The 16,849-nt window shown below is 32.0% G+C and overlaps 1 protein-coding gene across 1 annotated transcript in view; it reads left to right on the top strand.

The window, feature by feature from the left end:
• Positions 1 to 589: 589 nt before the first annotated feature.
• LOC149898268 (uncharacterized) overlaps positions 590 to 16,849 on the top strand; it is a 29,491-nt gene continuing 13,231 nt past the window's right edge. The window contains exon 1 of the mRNA XM_090115529.1: positions 590 to 1,286. Coding sequence (XP_089971655.1) covers positions 905 to 1,286 — 382 coding nt within the window. The 5' untranslated portion in view covers positions 590 to 904. The remainder of the gene's footprint in view (positions 1,287 to 16,849) is intronic.

Below are 16,849 nucleotides of genomic sequence, written 5' to 3'. Positions count from 1 at the left end.
AACTTGTAATTACATAATCATAACATTTAACAAAGTTACAACTTACAAAGCACACGCTAACAAGCGTCGCTTGCTACTAAATTAATTCTCCAGTTTGTTACATCGCTCCAATCTCAGTTCCCACCAGACAATAGACATTCGAACCAGCAACATCAACATTTGCACCTCGCCCGTGTCATAAACAAATCAAACATGGCCGGCCCGAGATATTAATGAGACAATGAGACATTAGCTCGCTACAAAATGCCTCCGTATGCGCGAATAATTAAATCGTAAAGTCCCCTCCACCGTCGGTAGTCGTCTATTTACTCCTTTTTCATTCAACACAATAGCAACTGCAATCTGACGTGTTCACTATTATCACGTCACTATTACTGTATACACTCAACGCTGAACTACACCTTAGCGCACTTAGATACGGTCGAATTTGTAACGGCAGCGTGAAATTTTATAAGGCGTATTCCACAGAGGCGATTAATTTGAGCGCGACGGTCTCCGCCTACTTAATATCGCGTTTACACACATGTTGAATTGTATCGTCGTCTCGTTCGCTCCGCGCCGCTTATTAAAATTCCTCGGTCGGTAGCTGCGTCTCTCTCGCGTGGGGAAAGGCGGGCCGCGGTCTCCCCAATACAGACGCGATTACTCCGCCAGCCGCCACGCGAATCATTTCGCGGACTTCGCGGCTTTTGAACGTATTCGCGACACTGCGTCCTGCGCACCGAATCACTAATTGTGATCTGTGATTAATCACTGTGACTGTGATATTTCAATCGCGCTTCCGCGGACAGTGATGTGATCGTAGCTTTGAACTGACGAACTTTGATTATTAAGGCACATTCTAAACACGTGAAAAATGTCAATGTCACGGCCGACGGGGAGGTGATCGGGAAATGTCAATGAAATGAAGACGTCGCTGGAATGCGAGCGGTCGGACTCCGCCGAGACGGGCGGGAGAGGCCGCATATCGTTCAGCGTGGACTCTCTGCTGGGGAGCAAGAGCAGCGCGCCGAGAGACACGCCGGAGCTGCAGAGCAATGACGCGGAGAGCGCGTTGGAGAGCGACGACAGCGACGTAGATATAGAGGATGTAGAGTCGAATGTTGGGGATGAGCGGGATGAAAGGGAGAGCACGAATGATGGGGAGGAGATGGAAAGTCGCGGTGTGGTGGTGCCACAGCCGCTGCTGCCACGGCTCTACCAAGGCCCGGCGCCGCATGCTTGGCCGTTTGGTGCCTTCCCCTGGATGGCACCCAACCCCATGTTCAGAGCTGGATCACCTAATAGTAAGAACTTTTTTTATTCATACATAAGTAGATACCTACCTGTCGTGCAGGTGCGCAGGTTTTTACAGATAACTTTGGACATGATAGGTAACTAATAATAAACGACAATGTTTTATAATAACATGTCTAATAAGATTGTCTATAATTAGATATAGAATAATAATGTACCTAGAGTATAAATTGTCGTAACTCGTAACGTAGACGGTAGAGTATCTTAAGTGTGTTGCAAATTTGCAGATTGCTAGATTTTATTAACACTAATAATATAGTCTTCTCTTGAAATTTATCTGCCGAATGATTAAATAGGTACCTACATACCTCTTTTAAGAAAAATAGCAATTGTTTGTTGACTTTTAAATGAAATTACTTACCTGGCTAGGAAATAATATTGTAATACCACAGTATTGCGGTGTCTGTTTATTTCAAAGCTTATAATAAAAATGAAATTCCTACAGACTATTGCCATAATTTCTATGGGAAATAACTCTACCATTTAATGAGCCACAATGATATAAAGTACAATTTTAAATTATTATAGGTAATCCAAAACTGATTAAAGCTAATGGATACATGTAGGTATATGACAATAAACATATTTAAAAAGGTTAATTATATATTTATTGACGTATAAATTAATAAATTGCATTTAATTCATAGGGTCACAAGCATTTATTATCTGTACCTACCAACTTACAGACCTTTAACAATGACAAGTGTTTTGCAATTAAAATATATTAAACCATTAACGTCAAGAAAATGTGAAAAAAATTATGAATTTTCACATGAGAAAACCAGATTTAAAATATTGCCTATTTGTGAAAATTTTTAGCTACTTCTTATTAGGTAATTAATATTTCTAGCCACTAGTGTAGCGGCTAAAAATCTGCAACCATTTTTATTAGGTAGGTACAAGCTTCCGATAATTTATAAGACTATTTTTACCATAGAAACGAAAGAAATTATTATCATCAGAATTCAGAAGTCCAGTCGAACAGAAACTAGAGCGTTCCCACTTCCCATTTCCAATTTTCCAGGTTCATTTTCTATTAGCCCTTTCTAGGGCCTTATCTTATAGTACACATATTAATACTTCTTAACTATTTTATAGATTTCATTTCAATTCTAATGATACGTAATAACATGTAAAACCAACATATTATTAAAATAAATGCGGAAGCTCTACATTGTAGTTTTTAGTATATCAATGTGCAATATTTGGTTGTATTCAGTACTAGCTGCTCCGCGCGGTTTCACCCCCGTGGCTCCACTCCTGTTGGTCGTAGCGTGATGATACATAGCCTATAACCTTCCTCGATAAATGGGCTATCAACACTGAAAGAATTTTTCAAATCGTACCAGTAGTTCCCGAGATTAGCGCGTTCAAACAAACAAACTCTTCAGCTTTATAATATTAGTAGTATAGATTTGCATGCAAATTTTAGCATGTGTAGAATACCAACAGAGCTACTGTATAATTAGTAGTTACATAATCGCAAATATGGATAAACTATACAACTAGGTACATGACAGCTTTTTTTAAAAAAACAACCAATATGGAAGGAAAAATATGAAGAAGACCACGAGTGGTCGCGCAGTTGTTAAAAATTGACCATAAACAAAATATGTACATAGTATTCCTGCATGTGTGTCAAATGCACGGTAGTGCGTGTTGTATTTATTTTTTATAGATTTACTAGCGGTCCGCCCCGGCTTCGCCCGTGGTACATATGAAAAATAGATGTTGGCCGATTCTCAGACTTACCCGATATGCACAGAAAATTTCATGAGAATCGGTCCACCCGTTTCGGAGGAGTATGCAGACTAACATTGTGACACGAGAATTTTATATATAAGAAGATATATTTTTTTTACCTATGCTATTTTTTTAATGCAGTCCTCTCCTCTGTCTATCTATAACATCTAAGCCAAATTTCATACTCTATAACCGTCCGCGCAATTTCCGTAAAAAAGGGTAGGTACAAAGGTTTTGCTTCACGTATAACTAATATATTATCAATCATTTCCTACGTATCTAAACTATATTTTCAAATATTATAGACACGGATTCCGTAGATACCTACTATAAAGATACTTACCTTATTTCGAATCACAGACACAATTAATCACCCTATTCTCATTATAAGATGCTAGCTGCTAAACTAACCTCTTTTGTTTTTTATTTCCTACTAGCTTCCGCCCGCGGCTTCGCCCGCGTGGGGTTTTGATAAAAGGTAGCCTATGTTCTTTCTCAGGGTCTAAAGATTGTCTGTGCCAAATTTCATCAAAATCGGTTGAGAGGTAAAGCGTAACAGACAGACAGACAGAGTTGCTTTCTCATTTATACATAATATTAAGTTGGGATTTACCTATATTATATAAACGGCTTTTTATAATTAATCTATACCTAGTTTACGTTAATTATATTATTTTTATTCGATTCAGATTACCCATTATTTAATATTTTGTTGCCCCAAAAAATACTGAGAGGGTGTCCGTCTCTATCTTAGAGAGTTCAAACTTTATTGGAGCTTATACTATCAGCATTAACACCTACATAATTGTTATCCAAGAATAATACTTTTTTAAATTGAAATTCCGCATTTAATGGCTCATACATTTTATTAACAAAAGTGACAATTTAAACAATATACATACCTAATTTAAACGCATCTTTTCACGAGTTTCGTTAACAAAAACTCCATTGTACACAGTAGTACCAAACAATAAATTTCTTATTTTTACAAAACCACACAAAACATAAATTCTTATTCCCAAATAAACAAAGAACGTCGTTGACCATAATTTGTATGCTAATTGTCGAATTAATATAAAATTATTTGTTTCAAAACAAAGAACATTAAAAAGTTTAATTTCGACTGAAGGTTCGGAATTAATTATGAGTAAATGCTCAATGACTTTGAATTTTTGATAATATTTATTCAAAAGACGCATCATTTATGACCTTTACAGGAATTAACCACCGTTGCGCAAATGCTATAAAAAGTCTCAATTTTTTATATTTTGAAGTAATTATACAATATTTTCGAATCACGGCGTGGTAACTTATTTTCAATTCTTTCATAATTTAATGTCCCAAAAGGACCTTTCATATTATACACATAAAAGTTGTGACAAGCAAGAAACAAAACACACACACCTTACAAAACGAAAAGTTTATTTATAATACTAGTGGTCCGCCCCGGCTTCGCCCGTGGTACCTACATGTTTAAACTATCCTATCTCTCAAGTTGGATCGAACTGTACATGGTGTGCGAATTTTATTGCAATCGGTTTAAGAGATTTAGGAGTCCATTGAGGACAAACATAGCGAAACTAAATAACGCCTCTTAATCCAATTTTTAACCAAGTGTTTATCCTATCAATATTCAATATAAACAATAAAGGTAAATACGGAAAATATTATGAATCTGTATTCTGTACCTACATAGTTACATAAATACATTATACATCTTCTATAATATAAAAATGAATCCTAAAATGTGTTGGTAAGCGCATAACTCGAGAACGGGTGGACCGATTTCGATAATTCTTTTTTTATTATATTCCTTGAAGTACCAGGATGGTTTTTATGTAGAGAAAACATAAATATGTACCACGGGCGAAGCCGGGGCGGACCGCTAGTACTCAATATAAAAGCTGGGTTAGTTATAATTAAACGTAAACTTATCTAAAGAACAGTTGAACCGATTTCAAAATTTTGATTGGTTAGATTTTCATTCATTTGGATTAGGACAATAATTGTTGGAATGTATAAAACCTTACTAAGAAAAAAAGAAAAAATGTCCAGGCGGACGAAAGAAAAAAAATGTCACCGATCCTTGATGAGTGTACAAAGTTTGAATTAGTGGGTCAAAATCAAGTCGTTACATCCATATTCCATACTAATATTATAAATGCGAAAGTAACTCTGTCTGTCTGTCTGTTACTCAATCACGCCTTAACTACTGAACCAATTTGCATGAAATTTGGTATAGAGATATTTTGATACCCGAGAAAGGACATAGGCTAGGTTTTATCTCGGAAATCCCACGGGAATGGGAACTATGCGGGTTTTTCTTTGACTGCGCGGGCGATGCCGCGGGTGAAAACTGGAAAGCTAGTAGAAATATATAGGTACACATTGTAAGGCCAAGGTGAATCAAAAGTTTAATCAAAATGTATGCAGAATTGTACTTCCTTTTGTATTGTGTATTAATTAGATTTTTAATTCAGTATAGTTAGTAACTATATACCTACCTACTAAATTGTTGTACTATATAAGTTTTTCTAATGTTTGGAAAGTTTTAACAATTCAAGGACTATTGTAAATTCATTTTATTAGCATTTTGTTATACATTTAATTGGAGGTGCTATAGTAACAGTCTACCTGCATATGAAAACTATTTAAACAATTAATAAAAAAAAAACACGCTTTAATAAGATAAATCCATTAAATTATTGTATTACTGGCTTTCCGCCCGCGGCTTCGCCCGCGTTTTCAAAGAAAAACCCGTTCCCGTAGGATTTCCGGGATAAAACCTATCCTATGTCCTTTCTCGGGTATCAAAATATTTCTATACCAAATTTCATGCAAATTGGTTCAGTAGTTAAGGCGTGATTGAGTAACAGACAGACAGACAGAGTTACTTTCGCATTTATAATATTAGTATGGATTATCGATCCTTGATAAATGTACTTCAAATCGACTGCAAAGGAGGCGATTACATGCAAATGTAACAGATAAAAGATGAATCTAATATAAATAAAATATAAGCGTGCTAATGATATGATGTTATGTTTTAATAACATTAAAAATTTATAAATATGTTTGTTTTTCTTTCATTGACGTCGCAACAGAGCGACTTCGTGGTAGATATGATTTTTGTGTCAGTAGGTACGAGGCTCTATAGCCTCAACTCTCTTTACTCTCTAAACTCTTGTAATAAAGGTTTTTTACCGCAGTAAAATGTCTTATTCCTATCATCAGGATTCACTCCAAATTAAGTAGCTGTGCATAGGCACGGATACTAAATAATAAAAATCTTTCAAGTGCAGGTCGGACTCTCGATACCAATTGTTTTTATAAAGCGGCAACAGAAATACAACATCTCTGAAAATTTCAACTACATATTTATCTATCACACTTCATTAGTTATAACCTGATAGACGGACGGACAGATGGACATACCGACAAACAGACTTAGACAGTGGGTACCTACGGAACCTTAAAAATTAAATACTTAAGGCTATTTGATTCCAAACATTTTCAAGAAATGCTTAGTGTGTTAATTAGCATTATTTAAAATTTTACGAATATGGTAACATTATTAAAAAGTGACATTTTGTAAATGTTACATATTAATTATTAATTCCCAAACAATAACTTATTAATTTATGAAGCACATTCAAAATATTCACGTGTTAAAATTTAACCAAATGCCAACTCGCATAAATTCATTACACGTGCCGTTTGTAATACATATAGGGTACAAGTAACTTATAACAATAGTAACATTTTGTTATTTCTTGAATTTGTGTCACATTTTAAATATATTTACATTAATTTTGCTTTAGGAAATTGAATTAATTAATAGAATTTTCATGTATTCGATATTTGTATTCTGAACTCTTATAGTTATAATAATTCTCGATGGAAAGAGTGTTATGAAAAATGTACAAATATCTACATTATAATATTATTTGTAACGTTACAAAGGTCGAAATGTTAGTTACAAACGTGAATGTATGTTTGTTTGTTTATCTTTCACGTGAAAACGGAGCTTTTTCATAATATGATTTTTGTGTCTGGACATAGTTAGGAGGCTAGATACTAGTTAGTGATTTGGGCTACTTTTTATGGCGTTGAAACGTACCTTTTATTTCCATGGGAATCCTTTGATTACACGGACAAACCCGCGAGCGAAAGCTAGTATAAAGCATATAATATTGGTAAAGGAAAAGTACAAATGGCAAAAAATACATAATTTATCAAGTTTTTTTTTTGTTAAAGTCACAAAAACAATTTATATACAAAAGGTAGGTATATAAATGCATATGCAAGGAAAAACATCGGTCATTCTAGACAAGGCCATGGCCGTATTGAAATTACTTACAAATTCAAGAGAAATTACAAAAACTCGTTAACAAGTTTAAAGGTTAATTTGGCTTTGTATGCTAATTTAAATTCGGCGAATAAACCGGTACTTCGTTTTAATTAGAAACCTAGTAGCATAATTTATATATACCACAGAAAATTCATATTCTGATGTCCTGGTAGAATATATAATTAATAATATTACATTAGTACTAATTACTAGATGGCCCCAAAGACGTTCTGACTTCGCGCAGGAACAACTCATTTTGAGAACATTGGTGACAATTCTTGTTTACTTTTACTTGTTACTTATAAACCAATTATAAACAGTTATTATTTTTAGTAGGTACCTCCTAATGTCGCTATGCCAAAAAAGAATAGGTAGCATATTTGCATTCTTGCTTTTATAACCATTTTTTATTATGAAACAAGCTACTGTGTCAGTTCTACGGTTATTTTTATTAACTCTATCTAGAGAAAGATTAGATTCTAATTAATGAATGTTTTAAAAAATATCTGCAAAAGCTGCAGAAGAAAAGCTACTAGTTAACTTATATTTCAGAGTATCTTATAAACTTATACATATTTAGGTAATACAATTTTTTAAGTTCATATAGCATTAAAATTTAAATATTAAAATGCTTACATTATAAATGACATTGTACCTAATTCCATCTCGCCTATAATACGATGTTTTAAATATTCTTTGTCACAATCTCTCAATCGACAAATAACAAATATTCTTTAAGGGCCGATTTTTCAATCCATGGTTAAGTAGGTATAAGTATTAACCAAGGATTTAAAAATCAGCCCTCAGTCATATTTAACAGAGGTGATGCTAGAGCGAATATCTAATCTTGAAGTAAGACGCACTTGCACCTATTTTTTGTTGTTAAATAATCATGCTTTGTTTTAATCTCAGTGGATTAATTGTACGTCAAAAACGTCTTAATTTTAACAACGCCGGAAACGCATAATTATGCCAAAACACTGTTTTATAATAAACATGGCTGACTACTGGATATAAAATTCGGTTTGCATGGTTTGCATATTTTTTATCTGTACATAATCACCGTCACATTTTGAATTGTTTCACGTTGGTTGAAAATTTAGCGTTTCTCTATAGTTATACTTATTTTTATTTAATTTATTAATGTTTTTTTTTCAAAATTGTAAAAAATTCGATGATCAGAAACACTGACAATTGCTTCCTTGTCATTCAATATTTGTCACGTTTCGCAAATATTAATATAAAAAATACCCCATAAATTAATATGCCACATTTCTGACTTCCTGCGACCCAATTAGCGACAATATTTTCTATTAGCCGTCCATTATAAAAGTTGGTATTTTAACTATCACATTTTTTATTTCCCGCGCATTTCCTAGTATTTGTGTCAATCCGTTAATTATTGTGATAAACGATGATGTGTCAGCGCCACCTAGCGGAGAAATTAATGGCATTTGTCTAGACTGAATATGACGACTTATTTATGCATGTTTGAAGGTGAATGAACTTCGACTTAGGGCCGCCATTTGTTAAAAATATAAGTATTTTTACGAAAATTCAGATATCAGTTGAAATCTTTTTCATCTATAGGTTCTGTTGATATTGTTAATGTCTTGTCTTTTACTGACTTATTAATTGAATCAAAGAATGTATTTTATACCCGGACCGAATATTAATAAATAAATAAAATTACAATAACATTAGGTCCGGCTCCCTATATGTTTTCGATTGAAGCTAAAAACGAATGTCTTGTTGAAAAAAGTTGCGTATTTTCTTTAGTAGGTATATCCTTATTTGGTTAAACAACACCATTAATATAAAAACCAAAATTTAAGCTGGTCACTGTTTTAATAGGCTAGACAAAGGTTAAGTAGAAAATGCCTCACATTAAATTAATCAACGTCAAATTAATTACATAAATTAAAAAGAAAAGAAGCCTCAAAGTCTAATTTGAATTAAAACAGAAGTATAAGAACGGAATATAAATTATAAATGTCCTTTTTAATTCAAGGAATTAAATGCCTTTACGAATTTCATGAATTTAATATGTAGGTAGTTACAAATCATTAGGTACTCTCTAATTAGCTGAATGAACTCGTGATACGGCAATCTAATATAGTGTCACATCTTAGTGTGAAAAGAGGCTCCTGAAAAACAGTTTATATACTACAGTACAGTATATAAATATATTAGGAACCTGGGTGATTAAATGTATGTAGTAAATAATGGTGGAAAATAAACGATTATTTTATTTTTTTTACATCCTTAGGTCTTATCAAGAAAAGAGCCTCCTATATCTAGTTGACAAATTACATAATTAAAAAAAAAAAACAATATTTTCGGTCAATAAAAAAAAAGAAACGAAGATACATTTACGGAACTCCAAATAACATTGTGTAAATGTATTTATCAAATTAATTAAAAGCCAGTAACATGTTTGGCATACTAATGAAACTAAACGATTCTGTCATAGTTTGATTGACATGCCATATAAGCATGCGACATCTGCATATGATTAGTCTAATTATTATTAGACAACCTCGTAAACCATTTAATTTATTACATATGCTAATATTTGGAAGTATAAAAAATGTTGTTAATTACTCGAAATCATTGATTCTGGTGACAGGTTTAAAGGGCACTATATCATGTGTAAAATAGACGGAATTTAATTCCGTTATTAATCTACTGTATATTTTCTTACAGCAATAGTTACTAAAATTTTACGAGGACGGTAAAAAATTTGTCAATTGACAGTATTTTAGGGAATTGTTTTTTTTTTCTAAAAAATTTTTAGACAACTGTCTACTTTTCTTCTTTTTACATCAAGATCTAAAATAGAGGTTAAGGATTAAAACTTAAAGACATTAATTAAAGATGTATTGATGTGCCTTATTCCATTTACAATTTTTATATTATAACTTAACGAAATTGCCTATAATTTTATACATCCAATATCCGTATTGATTATAGGTACAGAGCTGGTTTAATGCAAAAACAGGGAAATGCAAATTTACAAATAGATAAACCTCTGCTAGTTATAGAAACACTGAAAATTTTTGTTATTCGGTTCTATCTCTATCTCTTTTCCTCTCTAGTAAAAAATTTAATCACATTTTAATAACTCTATTACACGCTTAAATGATTTACACATCATATATTTTGTTTAATATTAATAAATTCATAAATTAATGAACATGAATATTTTATTCAACATTTTAAGCTAATTGAGTCACCCGTTGCGACTAAAATAATCAATTTTGTTTAATTTAGAGGCTTTTGGAATTTATTGGGCCTATTAAAAACATTATTTATAAGCTTTTTGGCATATTTATTTTGGTATTTAAGACCTTACTAACTACCTACTAGATACAAAACACTCTTACATAAGGTTCAACTTACCTTCTCTAACGGTGTATCTACCTATTTACATCAATCGAATGCTCATTCTAACCCCACTATGTCAAATTATTTTAGTGTAAACAGGCGTAGAGCTCTTTCGTAGTTCTTTTCGTTCTAAAATATTATATGCAATGTTCTAATACTGAACAACACTGAATACGAGTTTTCGTTTACACTAAAAGATCACGAAATAATGCACTTGCTCTAGCTCTAGCCTTAGCTCTATGTTCGTTTGATGTAAATGCACCGTAAGTATCTTTTTAAGCTATTGCATAGCTTCTATCGCGGGCCTTGAGCGCGGGGACCGAATCGAGAAATTCCGTAACGAAAAAACCTCACGCTCCCCACTCCGACGGGCTCGGAGGTGTGGCTTGAAGGCATAGCATGCAATAGCTTTACCGCGGCAGTCCCCGAGTGCCACACGTCTTTTTTTAATTTTTTTTTTATTGTATCTACAATTTATTAAGTATCTACAATCGCGCAGAATTTCTAAACTCGGTAGGTACTGTAGATATATTTGTTTTTCCCTTGACAGTTCGTCAGCCAAAATTTATTTTAACAATATCCCTTTTAAGATGGTGCATAACATTTCATAACCTTATTCTATTTAACGAGTAAAAATATATTTTCTTATTCTCTTTGCTCTAATTATTATCAAATTAATTAAAAAGATAGTGATATATATATTTATGTAACTACATACCTACCTGCCTACTGGAAAATTAAGGTTAACAACTTTTTTTATTTATATTTCGTTTGTTTTCACCTGTTTAAAGTACAAGTACAGAGTATATTTATCATGTTAATTAAATTAAAAGCCAATTAACCTCACATTTTTAATTAATAGCTGTTAGTTACGCTACAGAATTAATACAATATTTATAAGTTATAGATATATCTACCAACTAGCTGTGCCCCGCGGTTTTACCGGCTCCACTCCTTTTGGTCTTAACGTGATGATAAAAGTATAGCCTATAGCAACTTCCTCGATAAATGGCTTATATAACACCGAAAGAATTTTTCATATCGGACCAGTAGCTCCTGAGATTAGCGCGTTCAAACAAACAAACAAACTCTTGAACTTTATAATATTAGTATATACTTAAATTTTACTAACTGCGCTCCGCGGTTTTCCCCGCATGGGCCGCATCGCTCCACTCCTTTTAGTCTTAGCGTGATGATAAACAGCCTTCCTCGATAAATGATGGGCTATCTAACACCGAAAGAATTTTGCAAGTCGGACCAGTAGTTCCTGAGATTAGCGCGATCAAATAAAAAAACTCTTGGGCTTTATAATATTATGTATAGATAGATATACCTATTCAAAACAACATGTTCTTACATAATAATGTACCACAAACAAATCCAAATACGCTTGCATAAAATAAATCATTTTATTCGCCTCACACGCGCTGATTTGTAAAACTAATAACATAATATAATTTATATATTATTCATAAATAACGTAAAAGGAAATTAATCGTTCGAACAAAACCGCACGCGATTTAATATAAGAAATAACAATAGCTGTAAATAATTGATTTCGATTCAATTTACTCATGTGCGACATTCTGTATTGATAACGTTCCTTGATCCACAATATTGGTTTTATCACCATTTTTATACAGCTTTATGAAACACTGTATAGTTTATTAGTTTTATGAGCAGTCCGGTTACTCAGAAGTTGGTATTTAATATTACAAATAGGTACCAAGAATCTTTGTATGGATGTTATTGACATAGCTGTCTCTTTTATTTACTCGAAAAGTTTTAAAATTGAAACTCGAAAGGAGACTATTTTTTGTGGGCCCACCAAGACTCGGTAACGTATAGTAATAAAAAAAAACGTGTAAAAATATAAAATTATATTATGAATTTTGAAGCTTCGTTGTTTTACAAACGAAACCGGAATCATGAAATCGAATTAAAAAGCTTTATTTTGATATCATCCCTGCTGTCTAGAAACCAAGAACAATGGCCAACATTAAAAATAACTGGAACGAAACGTTTTTATCGATATAATGAAAATAAAACCAAAAAGCGAAAAAAACTGCCTTAAACAAATCACTTTAGAAACTGTTTTTATTCCTATTTATATGGAAGAATGTGATTGATAGCGATTTTAAATCCTGTAATTATTAATCAAATAAAACAATTTGTTTCTACTAAGCTAAAAAAATCCGTGTAACGAAACGTTACATCTATTGGCTGCTTTGATAGACGTCAGATTCTTCCTGTCGTAGTTGTAATGTTTTTAACATAAACAATGTTTTATTCCCTATTTTAAAATGTAATTGCTACAACTTAAGAGCGTTTAATATTACAATAGAACATGAATAATAGCATAGCTGTGCAAATGGCTACCTATCTTAATATTATGTAGGTACCTACTCCTAGTCATAAATCACGTACCTACCTACCTACTAAACTAATAATTTCTTATTTAATCAGTTTTCCCATTCGCTAAAATCGCATAAGGTCCAGAAACTTGAGGTACACACACTTATATCACTTATTTTCTATACTATTTATATAACCAAATCGGGTCTCTGTGTTTGTGGTAACTTCGCTGTTTCCGATTTCCGAGCTTGGAATCGTGACAATGTATGTGATGTTTTCTAATATTTATTTAAACATTCATTTAAATATATTGTAACCCAATGATTCGGATGGGTCACACAAGACAAATCGCTCATTATCAGTTAGTTTTTATGTAGGAAGGAGGTAAATGTTTGCACATCGTGTTTCTAAAGATTCCGGTTAAAACATGTAAAAGTAATTTCACCACTATAATCTGGGGACTTCAAGGAACAAATTAACACACATTTCATTAATATACGCTAAGAAATTGAGGTGGGCCTATTCTCCAAACAAAACAAATCGTCTCCTTTAATTGAGAAATTTTAGATATTTTGGCAAACAGATGGAACCATACATTTACCCAATACAAGCAAAATCTATGCATTCAACATTATAAAAAATAACACTCTGTTGAGTGTACAACAACTTTTGGTTAAGCATAAGCAAGTGCGGTCCACTCATGATGGGTAACAAATGATTTTTACACGCTTTATATTAGCTTCACCTGTATGTTTGTTTGTAACCGACTTCTTTGGGCGCGATTTTGACCCACTTTAAACGGCCAGATTTCGTTCAAACTTTGTAGATTTATTGAGGACCGATGACAATACACTAATTTGATAAAATTTTCTATTTTTTAGTTCGGTTTTCTATAAAAAGCGTGTTTTTTAGTTTTTTTAAACTATTATTATTATAGTATTTCAGTAGAGAGGTTTCGTTTTACAAAATACATTTTAAAACGTCCTATATAGATTGGACTTTTTAAAATGTATTTTGTATTAGGCAGTTAATTGTTTGTTCGCAAATAATATGATTAACCGTCTATTGTATAAAATATAAAAATTAATTACCATATATAAATAAAATAACTTCAATTACGTAAATAATGGCCTGATAACATCATTAATGTCATTTGTCCATTTTATTCAATACATATGAGTATTATATTATATTCTTAGACTAATCGAATAGCAGTTAATATTAATCTTATTCGATATAAATTATTAACATTTTAACAAGATCAATCAATTTATTATTTTATGTAATTCATTACTTTACAGTTAATATTGTTCAGTGATGATATTTCCTGTCAGATTTTGCTAATTTCACAAAAAATCCAGTTAATTTATTGTACAAAATTCTTAACAATTATTAAATTTTCTTACCCATGCATCACTCTGTCTGTTAATGAAACCATATGACCATTAATTAAGAGTTTAGCTCTTTTTAAGTTGATTGCGTACAGACAATTATAAATAGTCAGAAGTGATAATAAGAATTGTAAACGCTATCTGTTACAATAATACAATACAATACAATACAAAAAGATTTATTGCAACCAAACAACACAATGATAAGCTTATACATTCTTAGACACCATCAAAAAATACAAAAAAAATACAAAAATAAAATATATGATAACAATCGAATTATAACTGACATTAATTATATCAAACTTGCATTGTAGCTGCAAAAAGGCCCTGGCTCAGCATAATGTTGCAGAGGCAAACTCCACAACGCTGGTAATTCTGCCAGATACCCACATGACTAGTTTGCGCCTCTGATGGAAGGAGTATGAAATAAGATAAATAATAATAAATAGATATGTTAATAACATAATCTTCAAACCTTAACTGACTGTCGAAATCGATGCCCAAGTTTCGAGCAACAGCAACCCGTTCTATAGAAATGGAGTTTACACAAATCCTGATATATTCTTCGTCCAAGTGGGAGAGTTGCTTTTTAGAGCCAACAACAAGATATTTGGACTTGGTTGTGATAAATCTATACTCTATACTAAAGTTATAAAACTGATGATTTTGTTTGTTTGTTTGATTGAACGCGCTAACCTCAGGTTACTGGTCGGATTTGAAAAATTATTTCCGTGTTAGATAGCCCATTCATCGAGGAAGGCTATAATATCATCACGCTAAGACCAACAGGGGCGGAGCAATGCGTGTGAAACCGCGGGGAACAGCTAGTTCTAAATAAATAAATAATAAATATTTTCAAGAATTTTCATGTGTACACATTCTCATGTCATCTGAATTAGTAAAACATGCAATTAGTATAATTACCCTCATAATTTATGAGTCGTAGCACAGGTCGTAGATAGTTTTAATATTTTTCGGAATAAATAAGAATTTTTAATCATTATGACTAAAGGTTTTAGCAAATTGGAAACAAATGCATAGGGGTTTCAAATAGGTCCTAGTTTAAACAAATATTTATTGCATATAAGTATTTTATGAATTATTTCAAGCATATAGATAGGTACATGTTGTTAAATATGATAATAGGCCATTATACCATATTATATGTATGTATATTACCGACATGAAATTAAAAATATTTAACATAATATCTTTTTTGCCGGCCGTACTGTAAATAATTTAAATAAGCAAGCACTGAAACAAAAACTTCTCACCTAACTAGGTAAATCTATATTCATAGATATATTAATATATAATAACATAACATTTCCTGGATTTAATTGTATTAACATAAAGAATATTATTATAATATAATATTATGTACGCTAAACATCACATATAATAATCACGCGAAGTTTGTAAAAAAATAATCTCAAGTTAAACTGCGCCGCTTCATTAAATCCCATAATTAATTCATACATAACTAATTATTGTTATATTATAATTGTATCCGACAATCTAACATGGTAATCAGACCAGATAAGAAAGCTTTGAGTTGCATTTATTATAAGAATTTCTTCAATAAAAAATGAAGTTGTTACCAAGAATTACATAGATAGTTCAGAACAAGAAATTCTTCTTGTCTGATGCCTGAATATTGTAATTGAGAAGTACCTACTATTGAAAAATAATTGACGAGCAAATTAACAGCATTATGTTAAAACTATTGAAAAATACCAATGAAAATTGAATTCTATAAACTATAATCTTTAACTTCAAGGTGCTATTTGAAAACTATGTCACGAACACAAGTACAAATCACATATGAATTCACGGATGTCACTGAATTTACAGGACTTTTCCTTCCAAAACCGCGCCAAAAATGAGCCATCTTTACTTTTTTTAAATATATATACCACCAAAGAGGTTACACTGAAAAATTATAAACTCTACACCCTTGTCTAGGTGCCCCTAGGAAAGAATAGTAACTAACATAGCGTGCGTCATATTTTGAACTACTATGTAATTGAAATTACTCTAATTAAGTGCACAATTAAAGTTCTATTCGTACTTGCTTCATTAAAGTTCCATTTTACGTAAGCTGCAACAAAGAAGCGATCGTAAATCAATTAAAAGATTATACTTTTAATCAAGAAAGTCAGGTTTTCAATTTAATTATTTCCTGCATATCCAATTGATTTGTATCTGGTAATTATTTGACCAATGAGATCTTGAGTCTTTATAATTACACAATATTATATGTAACTACGGTTTGATTGCCTATTTATGTCGAATTTAGTTTAAATGTTTATGAAATTCTAAA

This window comes from Colias eurytheme, chromosome 23 (genome assembly GCF_061535395.1).
Source record: "Colias eurytheme isolate Ceu_HAF_F1 chromosome 23, ilColEury1 Martin Lab GWU primary, whole genome shotgun sequence".
NCBI lineage: Eukaryota > Metazoa > Arthropoda > Insecta > Lepidoptera > Pieridae > Colias > Colias eurytheme.
This window is presented reverse-complemented; position numbering and strand designations above follow the sequence as displayed.